Source organism: Paralichthys olivaceus, chromosome 18 (genome assembly GCF_024713975.1).
Source record: "Paralichthys olivaceus isolate ysfri-2021 chromosome 18, ASM2471397v2, whole genome shotgun sequence".
Taxonomy (NCBI): domain Eukaryota; kingdom Metazoa; phylum Chordata; class Actinopteri; order Pleuronectiformes; family Paralichthyidae; genus Paralichthys; species Paralichthys olivaceus.
The window spans coordinates 5,837,403-5,854,799 of NC_091110.1; the positions used below are offsets into that span (position 1 = coordinate 5,837,403).

At 42.8% G+C, this 17,397-nt stretch overlaps 1 protein-coding gene across 16 annotated transcripts in view; it reads left to right on the forward strand.

The window, feature by feature from the left end:
* The window catches only part of mast4 (microtubule associated serine/threonine kinase family member 4), an 87,809-nt gene extending 72,796 nt beyond the window's left edge, over positions 1-15,013 (forward strand). For 15 of the 16 annotated variants that reach the window (XM_069513423.1, XM_069513424.1, XM_069513425.1 and 12 more), the window contains 14 exons: positions 14-152; positions 1,152-1,284; positions 1,377-1,542; positions 2,726-2,827; positions 3,486-3,608; positions 3,932-4,041; positions 4,678-4,799; positions 5,133-5,347; positions 5,833-6,033; positions 6,470-6,693; positions 6,952-7,074; positions 8,035-8,171; positions 8,662-8,846; positions 8,952-15,013. In XM_069513423.1, the coding sequence (XP_069369524.1) occupies positions 14-152; positions 1,152-1,284; positions 1,377-1,542; positions 2,726-2,827; positions 3,486-3,608; positions 3,932-4,041; positions 4,678-4,799; positions 5,133-5,347; positions 5,833-6,033; positions 6,470-6,693; positions 6,952-7,074; positions 8,035-8,171; positions 8,662-8,846; positions 8,952-12,670 (5,699 nt within the window). In that variant the 3' untranslated portion in view covers positions 12,671-15,013. The remainder of the gene's footprint in view (positions 1-13; positions 153-1,151; positions 1,285-1,376; positions 1,543-2,725; positions 2,828-3,485; positions 3,609-3,931; positions 4,042-4,677; positions 4,800-5,132; positions 5,348-5,832; positions 6,034-6,469; positions 6,694-6,951; positions 7,075-8,034; positions 8,172-8,661; positions 8,847-8,951) is intronic. The other variant, XM_069513430.1, reaches the window with a different exon arrangement.
* Positions 15,014-17,397: the final 2,384 nt, after the last annotated feature.

Here is a 17,397-nt window from a genome sequence, read left to right on the forward strand (position 1 = left end):
TTGATCTCTACAGGGGGAGACTGCGCCACCCTTTTGAAGAACATGGGTCCTCTGCCTGTGGATATGGCCAGGATGTACTTTGCAGAGACGGTGCTGGCTCTGGAGTATCTGCACAACTATGGCATTGTCCACCGGGACCTAAAACCAGACAAGTAAGACTCCACAGATTTTTAACACTACCAGGAAAATAGAAATGTTTATGTTCTTTGTCTTTAACAACATCTTTACATTTAAAGGATCTCATGGGAAACGTTTTTATTGCACAGCTGTCACTCTGGGCAGGAGGCTGCGGTGACTTTCTCTCATCCACACACTTTTTAAGTTGGAGATTTCCAAAATGATTTTCTCCTGTTTTGGTGTATTCTTGTGTACATGTGAAATTGGAGCATTTGGGAAATGATGACATCATGCACATGCCCAAAGTCTGTGAAATTAAACAAAAAATAAATCACTTGTCTCTTTCACCTTCATACAAAGACTTAATTATTGATATACACCTAAGTTAATTTTAGAAATTATTATTATAAATTAAATTTGATGGTTTGGCTCTAGGGATTGTAATGTCAGCTGGCGTCTGTCAGTCGATTGCCACGGACATTTTATACAGACATTAAATGTGTGTTGGGAATTAATCCAAATCATTTTAGGTCGTCCTCTGACTTTTCCCTGCGGCCATCATGAGGTTAAGTCGGAAATACTTGGGCAGCTGCCGGATAATTTGCCATAAAATTTGGCAAAAATCACAATTAGAATAAGTCTAATAACTTTGATGAACTTTTCAATGAGTGTCATCATAAAGTAAAAATGTCTTCTTGACAAGCGCTGACAATTCCATCAGACTCAACTGTACTTTGTGCAAGTGAAGCATCACAAAGCTGATCTTCTGCCATAGACTCAAAGTCCAAATGCATATGGAGGCTCGAGTCCTCCAGTGAAAGCAGGGTCGGCTCCAACCTGGCTCTTTACTGCTTGTCTTCGCCGTTCTCTCTCCACATTTAAATTAAAGGCGAAAAGCTAAAAATATCTTACAAACATCGAGCAAGACAACTGATAATTACTGGTTGTGACGAGTCTGATTTTTTATTTTATTGTGACATTAACATATTTTTTCCTTCCTTTCCTCCTCTTCCTCTTGTTTCTCTTCGTCTCAGTTTGCTGGTGACCTCGATGGGCCACATTAAGCTCACAGATTTTGGGTTGTCTAAAGTTGGGCTGATGAACATGACCACTAACCTGTATGAGGGACATATAGAGAAAGATGCCAGAGAGTTCTCCGATAAGCAGGTAAATCTTATTTATCTGCAGAGATGGGCAGTCTGATCATTTCCAAACCTCATCATGTTAATTATACGTCCTTATACTGTTATTCTCGACAGGTTTGTGGAACACCTGAATATATTGCTCCAGAGGTGATCCTGAGACAAGGTTATGGGAAGCCGGTGGACTGGTGGGCGATGGGAATCATCCTCTACGAGTTCCTCGTGGGGTGTGTGCCTTTTTTTGGAGACACGCCAGAGGAGCTGTTTGGACAGGTCATCAGCGGTCAGTGTTATCTCTCCCTCTTCTGTCTGTGATATTTCTCAATATATTCGCCCACTGCTCAAGCTTTACTGATAGATGTGTGATCCACAGGCCGGTGCCATCATCAAGCCTTTGAAGCAAACAGGTTTCCCTAATAATTCCTGCAGTAGATTAAATCAATTCTTCCTCAATGTTTATATTTCAATTATTTATGAAAATAAACAATTGTATTTATGTTAGTCACGTTATTGAATACAGACTTTAACGTGACGTTTTCTGCTGCTAGCGGTGATTTAGGCAAAGTATCACAGCATCTGGCACAGATACTCTTTTGAGCACATCAGGAGAAATTCCCAAACCTCACGAAGATATGAATTAAACATTTGACCACATGGAATTAGTTGCTGTGTTCTTCTCAATTCATCAAAGACTGAAATTTCCCTGTGGGCCGCTAGAAAACAGATGGCAGTAAGTGATTTAGCTTGACTTTAGACCACAAGTTTTTATATTATGATGATGTTACTTTGTTCTCTTATTGTCCCATGCTGACAACTGTGCGGAGAAAATCTTTATCTTCAAAATAGGAGCTTTTGTCTTGTCAGCGGTGCGGCTCAGATGAATTGTTTTATAACAGCCTCTATCTGTGCCATGAAAATGAATGGCATGCCATGACCGATTTGGTATTCCCTCAATCAAACTGTACCAAGCCTCTGAGAGTGACTGTTAATTAAAGGGGCCTGCACACACTGAATGCATGCCACCGTGGCCTCAGGCCTCACATACATATTCATAGCTCCCCTCCCAAATTTGATTAAAATGGGGGACAAACGGTGCACAGAGCTGACAATCAGCATGGCACAGGCGGGCTCTGCTCCCCTTCTCATTGCTTAACCATGTGGCTTTTCTCTAATAGCTAGAGCACATGTAAATCATCTCACTCAACATTATGCTTACAGCCTACCAGCTTTGATTTGACTCTGCTGGTGAAGCAGTTTTGAAGTGAGAGTGTTACAGTTGTCATCACTAGGAAAATGTATAAAACTAAAACATAAATTTTAATTTGTAGAATGAGTAAAAGCATTCTGAATTTTTGTCACCTTACGCACATTTATGCTTGTTATGATGATCAAATTGAGCTCCACGCACTGCTTGTAATGTATGTGGAGTGTTTCTGATTCAAGCTGCATGTGTCGTGTCTTTCCAGATGAGATTAACTGGCCTGAAGGAGAGGATTCTCCACCTCTGGACGCTCAGGAGCTCATTACCCTGCTGCTCAGACAGATCCCTTTGGAACGGATGGGAGCAGGTAAAAAGAAAAAAAAGAGCACAGGAAAAAGCAAAGGACATGTGGCACCGGCAGTAACTCGGCTAGGACTCGACAGGCCACCATAAATTCTCATGTGACCGTTAGCGCCACCTCAGCACCGCTCATTATTCCAAGTCACCGGGGAAGAAATTGAGGTCATCCAGCAGCAGAGCGGTTTATCCTGTGGTCTCCTCACCTCCTCCTTTTGATCAATTGCAATTATTACCTTGCCAGTCCATGAATCTAGCTCCATGCATGAACAGGCAAAGTGTAAATCTGCAGACTATAAACGTGGCCATGACCCGGGACAAAAGCTTTTAATCAGAGGGGATGCATGTAGCCTGTGCACCATGCAGACAGCTGGACCTCCGTGTTCATCTAGATCCCCCCCTCGCCTGGCTGCCATTCACAAAGGCTCCCGCTATTCCACGAAAGGTCACAGGCAGGAAATTGTACTGCATAATTTATGGTCATGACATCGGTTTTGGCCTGCAGCCACGAGGGAAAAGGAAAACATAGCATAAGCATTTCTTCACCTCCTGTGTCTAACTGACAGAGTTCAATGTCAGTGCCGTGTGTGTTTTCTTTCCTCACAAGCAAAATATGTCCTGAAAATGATATTAAAACTAGTAATAAATTATATTTATACTGTCTGCAGGTGGAGCTGCTGAAGTCAAGCAGCATCAGTTTTTCCACAACCTGGACTGGAACGGGCTGCTGAGGCAGAAGGCTGAGTTCATCCCTCAGCTGGAGTCTGAAGATGACACCAGCTATTTTGACAGTGAGTTATCTCGCACATCAGAAAAGAGAAAGAACAAACACATTTCCTCAGAATCCTTTCAGTCAAGGTTTTGTCAATTTGTCAAGTTGTTTTTGAGTCACCCAACAAATAAATACAATTCATATAGAGCCTGTCTAAGACACGTAGTGACTTTATTAAAAGCCTGGAAAGAAAGAGAATGCAAATCGAGTAAAAAATCCTGAAGTTGAAGGTCCTTAAATTCCATTTTCCTCTGCATAAATCACCTCATGGCACTTCAAATAACCTGTAATAACTGAGCGCAATAAAAACGACCTGAAATCTAAACTTCCCATCATTCCCAGCTCGCTCTGAGAGATACCATCACCTTGAGACAGAGGAAGAGGACACAAACGATGAAGACTTCAATGTGGAGCTGCGACAGTTCTCCTCCTGTTCTCACAGATTCTCGAAGGTGCGTCTAGACTGACATGAACACGTTTGCATCATCATTACTGCCAAAGACGTTAGTGATGTAAATGAGTCAATGCCCTCATCTGTCTTGACCCTTTTCTCGTGGGAAAGAAAACATGAGCAATTGGTATGTCGTATGCAAATTCATGTCTCCCAGCTTCCCCTTTACCCCTACAGTATTAAGCGTAGATTTCGGCTTTGCATATATTTTCCACTTGCTATTAAGATTTTTTTTCTTTCCCCCTCTGTGATGTGGAACACAATACAGTCATACACGCCTGGAGTCTTTGTGCTGCATTGCAGTATGCTCCCCTCTCACATCAAAACAAAGCATTAGAAAAGCAGCATCTCAGAGGAAGTGTTGAGCTTTGCTGAACCTTCTCCTCAGCTGCACCTGAACTCTGTGCCTCTGTGTTAGACATAATAAAGTCTACATTGACACAGACAGAATAGTGTTTCTGGTGGCCCCTCAAAAGCAAATGTTAACAGCTCCAGCCATGATTACTTTTTCATCCTGCGCACAGGATAACTGCCTTTATCTTTGTAACTTATTCTAAACCAGACAGTGTGTTTCCAACCTTCTAGCATTTATAGCTCGCATGTACTAATGTGACTATTTCTGTGGGGGGGGGTTCAGGTTTACAGCAGCCTGGATCTGTCTCGTGGGCACCTGGAGGAAAAAGGAGAGACGGAGGAGAAGAAGAGTGAGAGCCCACTGACTGTGGACTCTCCCAGCTGGACGCCAGACTTTAATGAAATGTATGTTCACCATCAAGATTATTGTTAGAATCCATAAACAACATACAGTGATCAGTTGAGGTTATATGTGATCCCAACCAGTTTAATGCAAATGGTCCAAAAGACATTTGAGGCAAACTAACCTTTTCGCTTCAACAACATTAAAATACTTAGAGTAATGATAAAAAGTATACCTACTTCCAATCTAGCAGGAATTATACAAAGTTATTAAACAATGACTGTCATGTAAAACTGTTTGTAAGAGTAAGACATCAGTAAATTCAACAACATTTCATTCTTACAAAGATTCAGGATCTGTTCATCTCATGAGAATCTTGTCTCTCCTTCGTTCAGGCCTTCATTGTCCCACTCGACAGACACGGACAATATGAATCAAGGCCCCCGCAACAGCTTGCTGCCAAAGTTTGCCATCTCCGCTGAGAGTGAAGGAGATGAGACCTCAGGCCTCGGTGACCCCAGCAAGACCTCCTTCTCCATCGGAGAGCTGCCGCAAGATGAGCCTGATGTTACAACTCCAGGCAGCACCCACAGTGGAGCCACACTCTCTGGTACGAAATGACAGTGTTTAGAAATACGCACTATATTTCTCTGGGATTTTATACACATGCATGAAAAATCAATAAGTTGTAAGGTGCCGGGGAAGACAAAGCACTACATATCTGTTCTGCTTTTCTCACTTTCTGAGACTAAGAAGAAGAGGTCCTTGTTTGCAGGGTGAAATTGAAGCTAGGGCCAATAGCTGATCAGCTTAACTCCAGAGCCAGACTATCTTTTCCCTCTCTCCAGTCTTTGTGCTAAGCTGAAACCACTGTAGCTTTATATTTATCAGTCAGATATGAAAGTGGTTCTTATCAATCACAACTCATGTCATGGTAAATCTGTTCAGTACCTCTTGTGTAATAAACAAACCAACAACCAACAATGCAGGGGTGAAGACAAAACCTCCCTGGTGGAGGTAATGACATTTTGTTTCCCTATAATTGATCACTAAAATAAAATATTGAGTATAATTTTGTTTGTCTGTAATAATTAGGTAGCTTCTCAGAACATCTGGACCAGCTGACACCCAGAGGTGAAGAGATGATGAGCCCCGACTGTTCCAGTCAAACCTCCGCAGACCAGGGTGCTCAGAGCAGCTCTCTGCGGCCTGAGAGCGCTGCAGAGAAGACCGGAGCTGTGGCTAAAGTCCCGAAGTCTGTGTCAACTGGGACCCTCTCTCTGATGATCCCTGGAGGTAAGTGGAAGAACGTGCATTGACATACAGAAAGACACACATACATTGTCTGAAAAATGATCTCCAATTTATTAAAGCTAAACTGTCAGAGTGATAGAGTTTCAAGAATTACAATAAGAGCAACAGGCTGAAAGAGATGAAGGCAGATTACAGATCTGTGTGAAATTGGCCCACTCACCGGCTGTGAGTTCCATTTTACAGAGTGGCTGTGAGCTATTTGCAGAGTACAAGCTGCTGACAAGGGGAGTAAACAGGCAGGGCAGGAGCAAGAGGTCTCGCTGGGAGAGAGAAAATCCCTTTAGTGTCACCCACAGCAGGAGTAGAATGAGCCCGGCTCATGAGCTTTGTAGCAACACCTCACTGCTGACTCGAGGGCCAGTGTGATCGATTAAATAAAAGAACCTGCTCAGGCGCTGATCATCTCTTATTCTTCCAGATATCTTCGGGGTGTCTCCGCTGGCCAGCCCCCTGTCCCCTTACTCCCTCTCATCAGACCTGTCCTCACGAGACTCCTCTCCCAGCCGAGACTCCTCCCTCTGTACCAACCCACGGCAGCCCATCGTCATCCACAGCTCTGGGAAGAAGTTTGGCTTCACGCTGAGGGCAATTCGGGTGTATGCCTGTGACGGGGACATCTACACTGTCTATCACATGGTCTGGGTAAGGCCCATTCTAACCTTAACGGTTAATAGTCTAATCAGTAAGCTGCAAGGGGCGGTTAATCGAGCCCTGGTGAGTTTACCAGTTCTATTCTTATACATGGATGTGGTTCACAGGAATATGAACCACATCAGAGCTGAAAGTTAACTGTATAACTTTTTCCCATGTTCTAAACAGAACTACAAATGTCTTAAATACTCTATAAATCCCTGTGAAGACAACAGATCATAATAAATGTCTCTTGTCTCTGTCGATCAGAATGTAGAGGACGGTGGACCTGCACATAAAGCTGGACTTAAAGCTGGAGACCTCATTACTCATGTCAACGGAGAACCAGTCCACGGTCTGGTCCACACTGAAGTGGTGGAGCTCCTCCTCAAGGTAAATGAGAACATGTCTTTATCTTTAACCTGCAGTTAATCAATTATAAATAATACAAGGGCCGATTGATAAGTTCATGGCCTGAGATAGAAGGTTAATGGAGCAGTGATGGTGACCAACTCTCCAGGATATAAGGATCCTCTTACAGGTTCTCTCTGCCACATTTGAATTCAGCAGCCTGTCTCCTTACCATCCTTTAAGAAGCTACATCTTCCTCTAGTGTTGCCACCATGTCCTCATTGTTAAGCTCTTGAGACAGACAGAGCCGATGACTGCACAAAGGCAGATTTTGTCAATTTTCTCAGACAGTGCTGACTTGAAGTTTTCAATTCCTCGAAACACAAATACCAGAAAAAGTTATTAACTGCAAACTTTCTGTATAATCACATAAAAGTGTTGAACTGCACATGCATGAAACTAGAGCTGTAAAACTCATCTCCTACTGCCTTAGGCCATAAATTTCTACTAATGCACTACACCTCAGGTAATAATGATATTCTTCATGGTGCGTGGATAATGTAATTGATAATGTAATTTAGAATTGAGTGTATATCAGTTGAATTATCCAACCTATTCGTGTAAGGACCAGTGGATGCTGAAGTTTATGTGGGAAAATTACTGAGTGTAGCTTTTCATTTGAAATGTTACAACCCAGTGACTGATCAGTTGCAAGGTCAGTAACTAAGTCCAGAATTAGCTGGAGCTGTTTGTTTCTGAAAACATCTTTGAACTTCAGACGATACAATACTTACTATTTATAGATTGACTGTCATAATTTATATATTCAGGAAATTGGATGCATATTTACTATACACAATGTATTACCAATCTGACTGTTACCACAAATTAAGTAAAAACATGAACAATTGAGTAGTTTGATCTCAATTTTGATGTTTTAACAACTTCATTACTTTTGATAGAAAGTGTCCTGTTGATACACGGCGTCTCCTTCCTTTTCAGAGTGGTAGTAAAGTGGCCATCTCCACAACCCCCTTTGAAAACACGTCAATAAAAACGGGTCCAGCTCGGAGGAACAGCTACAGAAGCAAGATGGTCAGATGTGCCAAGAAACCCAAGAAGGAGAAAACACCAGAAAGGTAAACAAATCCTAAACTCACAGATTTTCATCCTCTGTACAGTAGATGTGTGGTTTCAAAATATATACACACGGTTTGATGTCTAAACATGTGAGTCGTTTGTGTGTTGCACATGGAAACATCGTCAGCCCAAAGTCTGAAGCTTGGCTGAATGAACTCATATCTCAAATCCAATTAGCAAAATGGATAAACGTTGCTGTGCTCATACTTCTGTATATCTGGTGCATTGTAGAAAAACAAATAGTTTTGAAGAGGTGAGTAAAAGATGTGATCTCAGTGTCTGGATACTTCTATGCCTCCTTGTGGCCTCTAGGGGGCAGAACAACACTGAAGGAATATTAGAGTGTGTATTAGAGTGCGTATTAGCTCTACCTAGAGTCCTTTTTAGTAACTATTATAATTTGTGGGGTTTTGTTCTTTGATGAAGGGATTATAAAAAAGGGAATTTTCAGTTTTTCAGAGTGAACTAATTTGTTTTTTCTCTTTCCAGGCGTCGCTCCCTGTTCAGACGTTTTGCCATGCAGCCCTCTCCTCTCCTGCATACAAGCCGCAGTTTCTCTTCTCTCAACCATTCTCTGTCATCTGGTGAGAGTCTCCCCGGCTCCCCCACCCACAGTCTCTCCCCTCGCTCCCCTACCGCTGCCCTCCGCCCCACACCAGATTTCACCCAGTCAGGTGGAGATCTTAGCTTATTTTGATGAGCATGAATATTGTTTTTTTTTTTCCATATACTATACTTAATTACTGCTCTCCTCTGTTTTTATTCTCTTAAACCACCAGGTGGCAACTCCTCCCAGAGCAGCTCTCCCAGCTCCAGCGCTCCCAACTCCCCGGCAGGCTCCGGCCACATTCGTCCCAGCACGCTCCACGGCCTTGGCCCCAAGCTGCCGGGTCAGCGGCTCCGCCAGGGGCGCCGCAAGTCTGCTGGTAGCATTCCTCTTTCTCCTTTGGCTCGCACACCTTCACCCACCCCACAGCCGACATCACCTCAGCGCTCACCCTCTCCCCTTCTCAGTGGACATTCTGTTGCCATTTCCAAGACAACTCAAGCTTTCCCTGCCAAAATACATTCCCCACCCACAATTGTGCGCCACATTGTACGCCCCAAAAGTGCTGAGCCGCCTCGGTCACCCCTGCTAAAACGAGTCCAGTCTGAGGAGAAGCTGTCCCCCTCTTACACAGGAGACAAGAAGCACCTGTGTCCCAGAAAACACAGCCTGGAAGTGACCCAAGAAGAGGTGCAGGATGAGGAGCTGAGGCCTGGGGAGCGGGATTACACCATACTGCAGAGTGTGGAAGAAACTGCCTGCGAGCCACAAGCAATGACCCGTGTACGGCCTGTTGAGCAGGGCTGCTTAAAGAGACCAAACTGCCGCAAGATGGGCTGGCAGGAGTCAGTAGAGGAGCTCGACAAGGAAAAACTGAAGTCCAAGATGGTTGTGAAGAGACAGGAGTGGTCGGAGAGGAGGGAGTCACTACAGAAGCAAGATGCCCTGCGAGAATCGGACTCATCCCCCTTGTGTGGCGATGACAGGGATGAAAGTTGTATGGGCCGAGTTCAAAACAAATCTCAGAGCACAGAGTGTTGCCCACCGGAAGCTAAAGCTGCCAGCACCACCCTTAAAGATGTTCTATATAAGAAACTCAGCACACGAGTCTCTGAGGGCATCACTGAACCATCTGGTGGCTGCAGTGAAAACGAAGGAGGACTCCGAACGTCTCTCTGCTCTATTCACCCAGAGTGGCAGCACTGCAGGCTTGGTAAAGACAATATGAAGCCAGACAGACTGGACTTTAAAGCTCCCAATATCGAGTTCACAAGGAAGAGATTGTCATTCGAAGATCGAGAAGATTGCATCTGTCGACTCTCTGCCGGCATCCATGACAACCTCCACTTTGGTTCCACCCGGTCAAAGAGCCTCCAGCTGGACACAGCCATGTCTCACGATCACATGAAGGCAGGACTGGGCAGTGTCCACTCCAGCCCTGATGGTCTCACCCCAAAGCTGTTTTCCGGTAGAGGAGAGAGCGCTGTGGAAAAACTGCAGCTCATCTCCTCGGGAGAGTCTCCCCTCCGAAAGACATCGTCTGAATATAAACTTGAAGGACGCCATGTCTCCTCTCTCAAACCTCTAGAGGGCACCCTGGATATTGGCCTGCTCTCTGGGCCAAGAGTCTCCAAAACAGAAACTTGTTTATCCAAGATGACAGAGAACACAAGCGACTCTGTTCTTGCAAGTCCTCCAATTTGGCTCCAGAGCCCCACTGAGAGACAGTTAACCATTCCCCAGTTGAAAACTGCAGACAAGCTGAAGAGCCCCCTGACATGTTCCCCGAGCCCTGAAGCTGTTTCTTCTCTAAATAGCATAGTTGTATCCAAAGAGCATTTGAATAATACCCCCTCCGAGGTTAAAACAAGCAGAAGTGATGAGAAAACACATGACAGACACAGTGACTTATTAAAGACTCCAACCACCAAAGTGGAGGCCTCAACTTTTACAATTAAACAAGAGAGCAGGGCTGGTATGAAGGCCACTTCGTCACTGGCTCACGAACACAGAGGCCCTCGGCACAGCTCCCACTTCTCCTCCTGTGGAAAAACACCGTCGATACGGGAAGTCAGCAATGAAGATCAGGAGGATGAAGTGGAGCAGCAGGAGGTCACAGCACACACAGTGACACAAAGTAGTGCCAGCTCCAAGACAGTTGTCTCTTTCACTTCAGCAAAGCCAGAGGTAAAAAGCTCCCCTGCCCTTGCACAAGTGGAGACTCCAGCTGCAGCTGCCAATGACGCGTCGCTGGTCTCACTGAAGCCGAGTATAAACTCTGGTGTGGATACAGGTCAGCGTCAGGGCTGCGAGAAACAACCAGAAAAAACTACTCGACACGTAACCTCTGCTTCGATGGTTAATATACAGAACAACCCCGCATCTGCACACGTTCCAGAGAATGCGCTTTCAAAACTGCAACCTCCGAACATCTGCTCATCAAATCCAGAACCTCAGGTTTCTATCACAACATCTGCATTCACTTCTGCTTCTGCACATGACAAGAAATCCTGCGGTTTGAAACCAGAAGCACAGGACAGCTGCGAGAGAGCCGTTAGTCATGACGCTGTGCAGTCTGTGAAAGTGTTCGCTAATACAGGAAGCTCAGGCTCTAAGAATGAAATCAACAGATGTGCCACGGTTTCAAAAGGGTTGCTTAAGAGAGACGTTCCTGCAGTAAACACCTCATCACAAAACGTTGCAGAAGTCCCACTGAGCCTGAATAAAAAGGATAACACTGTGTTTGTTGGTCAAAGGGAGAGCAACAGCACGTCACTGCAGAAGAAAGACGATCCTGTACCAGCAAAGATAAAGAACGTGAAAAATTCAGAGCAGATTTCTAAAAACTGTCCAGCTGTAAAAACACTAACCAAATCATCTGAGTCAGAGCATGGCACCTTTAAAAAAGAGAACACTGTTGTCACTGTGAAAGAAAACACTGCGTTTCTTTCAACGAAACCAAAAGTTTCCGCTTCAGCAACTGCAACTGGGCCGCAACCTGCTCCACACGGCGCTGTGAAGACAGAGAGGGAGTCGAAACCACTTGAAGTGAAATCTCACAGTGTAGCTCTTCCTCTCTCACTCGTAAAGGTCAGTCCAAATTCAAAACAGAGACATCTGTCTAAAGAGTCTGCGCTGTCGACTGCAAACGTTCAAATAACCCATGACGCTAAACGGAAAGACGCCTCGCTGCCGTCTGCCGGAGCTGACGTGAAGCGGGAGGAATCGGCGCAGCTGACACATTCTTCCATTGCCTCTGACATGAAGCAAAGAGAGACCCAGCCCAAAAGCTCTGTAGCAACCACAGCTGTTATAGGAAAAGAAAACACTGACTTGAAGCCAAAACCTCTCCCTCAGAAAACTGTCCCTTCATCAGCGACTCTTAAGACTTCTCTGGCTTCGGCCCAGTTTGTGAAACAAAGTCTTGATGCCACACATAAAGACCCCTCACCCAAATACCAAGCGCCAGTGGTTATAGACCATCACGACTCAAAACCAAAAGACGTTAACTCCCCTCATGCTGCTCCTCCACATCAGCAGCAGCAGCTCAGGCCACTGTTGGATGTTTCTACTCAGCCTGTGCTGCCAAAACCCGCTGTGAAGAAAGAAACGCCTTCACAAAGCAGCGGAGCCGCCTCATCCAGGCTCCCCACATGTGCAGCCCAGGAGACGGTAGCTAAGATATCCAAAGCTGACGCGCTCAAACCAGACAGTCACAAGGGCCCGGACACCAAAACCACCACCCCTGACAAACTGGCCTCCTCCAGCCGCAAGGAGCTGGCTGACAGGAAGAAAAAAGAAATGGCTCAGGATGTCGCGTCCGTACAGAAAAACACAAAACGAGACGCATCCAGAGCCGCTGCTGCCGCACAGAAAGACAGTTCAGACAAAGATGGCGGCAGGTGCAAGCAGCAGAAGGAGTCGCCACGTAGCTCCAGCAACAAAAAGTAAAGAGCAAGGAGCTGACGCCGTCAGCTCACAGAATCCAGATGTAATAAAATGTTAGAAACGGTTTGTACAAACGTCATCATGCCTTTGTTTTTTGGTTGTTTTTTGTAGGACCGAGCAAGCTGTTCCGCGCTGATAAAGAGGCGGATGCGTCTTATGAGATATGACAACATATGTAAATGTTTAGAGTTCTGAATGTCACCGATCATTTCTGGTGTTTTCTGAATTTAGTCACTTTTAAGCGAATGTTTGGAAGTTGGTGTTCGTCGCAGAATGCTTCGTGCAATCAGTCTGTCAGAGGCCATATAGAGGAGCCGTACAGAGGTTAAGATGTACTGTAGTCAGTGCCATAAATGATTTTGAATTGCACTCTTACTTCGAGACCTGAAGGACCTGATGTTGAACTTGTTTTAATGCAGTAGACCACACGATTTTGCTCAGCAGTTATATAAATGTATCACGTGTCTGTTTGGTAAAACCAGACACTTTTAAAGTTTTGTGCAGCGGTACTCAGAGGTGATGCCTGTGCTTTTCACCTAATACTTAAAAAATAAAAAACACAGAATAATCTCAGAAATCATGAATTAGTGTAGGGGCCTTAGAATTATGGGAAATCAAATGTGCTGTTCTTAGCAAGATGTGGTGTTTATTCACATTCCTCTGACATCTGTACATATAGTTTTGATTTTTATGCAATATGGTGAAAATATATGATAACACTGTAAAACTGGGATACATGGGCTTTCATGATTGTTGTTTGTATCATATGTATAGATTTTTGCAGTGTCATGTTTGTATTTAGAGTATCCGCTCGATAACTAAGCTAACGTGATGTATCCCATCAGAGGCACCCTCCTCCTGACATGTTCCAAAATTCACTTGAAGACACATAAGAAAAGGCACGAGGGGGTCACTGGGCTATTTCAAAAAAAATGTAGCATTATTATAAGAAAACTGTGAGGGCTGTCTGCGTTTCCCAGGAATGTCTTTACCGCTGATGGCGTGATCGCTGCCTGCAGCAGCTTGTAGGATGACGACTGTAAAATATGAAATATTGTGTCTGATAAATGAGACGAACCCGCAGCTCCGCACACGTTCGCCAACGGTTTCTGCAGTCAAGTGTTTTGTTTTCCTCAGTCTCTGGGCATCATCAGTCGTTACATCTGTGTAGCGTGAGATCAGCTCAATGGCGAGTAAGAGCGAGTTCCCAGAGTGCTTCACTGTCGATGTTTCAAAGAGCTTTGATGTCAGGCTTCAGTCAGTGTTGTTAAAAATGTCGTGTTTGTGTTTCAGACTCTTCGTAATGAGCAGAAGATTTTATATAAGGAATCCTGATTATTTGCATAGTTCATATCCGCAACATTCATTTGATGTTAATGTGCAAATACTTGGTACTATACACATAGGCCGTCATATATCAGCATTCACTTTCTGCAATTTACACACGTTTCTGTAGATGCCTTTACATTACAAACCCTGAATAAATGACATCCAGAAAGTAGTCTAGGACACTAAGTATGTAATGCAGTATTTGCTCTGTCGTGTTGGCTATATAATAACAATAACCTATACTCAATGTTGACAAGTCAAAGAGAAAATACTTCATTTAACATGACACAGAATATAGTTTATCTGCATCCAAGAATGACACGTGAGGTAGCAGAGACTTCAACGCTGAAAGAATCTGATGTGTACCTGCACTAGATCTTATAAGTGTATTGCTAATGTATTGTGAATAAAGGATAAATGCACCTTAATGTTTGCCAGTCGTCAGTCCAGAAGGTGAGTAAAGACGACAATTGGAACTGAAACCTGTTTATGGATTCCCCACTGAAACGAATCACTAACTTTTATTTGAACAATTAAACATGCAGGTTTTCCTTATTTTCTGTGACGACTGATATTTAAAATCCTCGAAGCACATTCAATGTTTGTTTACAAAGCATCATGGATGTATATTTTGTATATTGTTGATTTGCCAAATCTCTGTTCTGTGTCACAGATGATGTTGTTTATAGTAGTGTGAGACTTTGCTCCCCTGCCACCACCGATTGTTATGAGAACATTTGTTTGTGCCGTAATCAATGTCTTTTTCTCACGTCAGGTTCCTCTTTGTCTGCTCGTCTCCTCGGTTGTCTTTGGTTTTTTTCCTCCTCTGTGCAACACTAGTATTAGATGAACTCGCTTACATTGGTTTGTCTTTTAGAACATGTGCAATAAAAGTGTTTTGAGTTTTGTATTTTGCTCAAGGAAAGCTCTATGGATGTCATAGATGTTGTATATTAAAACAGATATTTATACTTCTAATGTTGCGTAATACTGAAAATAAAATGGAATTATAAATTATTCTCTATAATTTTTGTTTATCCTCGCATGTAAAAAAGCTAATCAATATACTGCTTATTATTCACAAGTATGACAGCAGACAATGTACAGTAGATTTTACAGTTACTATAAGTCTCGGCAAACTGTGACAGGAAAGTGATGCACACTGCTTGTAATGACTAAGATTACCTGTATCAGAATACTGGACTTAATACCTGCTGATACCTGAGATTAAAATTTTTGACAAAAGAACCATAATATTTAGTAATTTGTAATTTTGTAATGTTTTAAAATTATTATTTTTTAATTTATTTTTTTGTATGAATTGATTGAATAACGAGCAGTGTTCAAGTGGTACACTTCAGTTTAATTCCATTTATTGTAACTGAAAAAAATACTAACCAAGTATTTTTGATAAGTAAATAAGTAACCCACAGGTAAATTGATAAGTAAATCAATTTACCTGTGGGTTAGAATATTGAACTCAATTGCTTCTAATCCTATTACGATTACAAACATCTCTGCAACCATTGAAAAAGCTGTTAAAATAGAATAAATTCTTTTTTTAAGTTTACTTTTTTCAAATTGAATTGACTAAAGGATGAGTTACAATGTTAACATTATGTGCCCTTGATTTCCACATATAATTTAGCAAAAAAAGTTAAATTGCTATCTAATAAAAAAAAATGTATATCGGTTGGAATTGGACAAAAAAACAAACCATTGTTCAAATTGTACACTTAAATGTAATAAATTCCACTTATTGTCAGTCTTTTAAACATGACATGTCATCTGAACATGCAAAAAAACTGAAAATATCTTCACATTTAAGTGGACAAATAAGTTTACAACCTTAAATGTATTTACATGTTTTTCCATTGAACATTGTTTTCAAGAATTATGAAGTTTGTACAAATTTAAATTTACATTTAAAAATTAGCTTTTAGTAAAACAGTGCAGATGTTAAGAAAGCAAATGTTCAAATTTTCTTTTATTATTCAGTTTTTATGTAATGATGCAAAAAGGTGTATACTCTATATTTCTTTGCTGTACAGTGTATTGCCAACAGGGGGCAGTATGCTCCCACTTGTGTGCTGGGCGGACACTGCTTAGATAGGCCCTGTGTTATGCAACATGTATGCAGCACAGATACAGAGATCTGATGTGGTGCAACATAGTGAACGGAAATCCTCTGGAGATTAAGGCGAAGCTGATAAAGCTGCATATTTAAACTGCCTCTTTCATGCAGATTACGAGTATCTAAATCCAAACAGTAAAATAAAGAACATTAATCTTTGTTCCGCTTGTATTTTAGACTAAATTCTAATCTATCATTTGTTTCCTGCATTTATAAATCACATTGCAGGTGCTTTCCCCAATTAATATTCCCTACATTCTTTTGGCATATTGGGCCCTTTAAGTCCCTGATGATCCTCAGTAACTGTCTTTATACACGATTAGAGTGTTGTTGGTGCAGATGGAGAGGTCTCCCCACAGACTGATTACTAAGCAAAAAATATTAAATGGAGGAATGAAAAGGAAGAAATCCTCTTAGAGCTTGTGGATGGGGTTGGCCCCTGGGGGAAGGGGGTGCAGTGGTAACTCATTTATTATCATTAATTGACCATGCGCTGCATCCTTGACTTGTTTCTCAGCAGGGAGCAATTTCCCCAGTCTGATGTTTCACTGCAGCTGTAGGCCTATATATCATCATGGCTGCAACCCACACAGTGTTAACCCTCGTCCTCTAATCTGTGGATATCAGAATACCATGAGCTGCAACATTCTTAATATCTCACTTTCTTTGACGTGTAAAACACGGCATGATAAACAACGTCTTGATGATGTCATTCTGTCACAGCTGATAACACTGATGTTACATCTTCACACAGTTTAGTGTCAATTTATTTTACAAACATCATTGTGATAAGAACGACCTAAAAAGACAGAAAGCATCTTTGAGAAAAGGTTATTTGCCGTACACTTTGACTTTGTAGTTGGGCCCATGTCCTGTTAGGCCACCACAAGGGGGCAATCAAGACACTTTGGCTTCACTTTTGGGGACCTAGCATGCCCCCCCCCCACCCCTATTCCTTCATTAGTGCGAATAGAATGCTTTGAATCTGCGTCCCCTAAAGTTTTGTCCATCAGCGTTTCCATGACTACAAACCTCCCACTCCCTTAATTCCACTTGAAAACACAACAAATAGTGTTTTAATCAATAGATTGTGAAGAAAATTAAATGTATCTCTGTTGTCAGTCTGACTCCTACACAGAGTGGAGGCCGGCTGGTTTGTAATCCATTTTAGAAGGACAGATCAATGCTAATGATGTGAACAGCCATGTGCTTAGTTTTAGCCCCACCCTGTGTGGTGTGGGGCTAAAAGCGGGGACGTGCATACGTG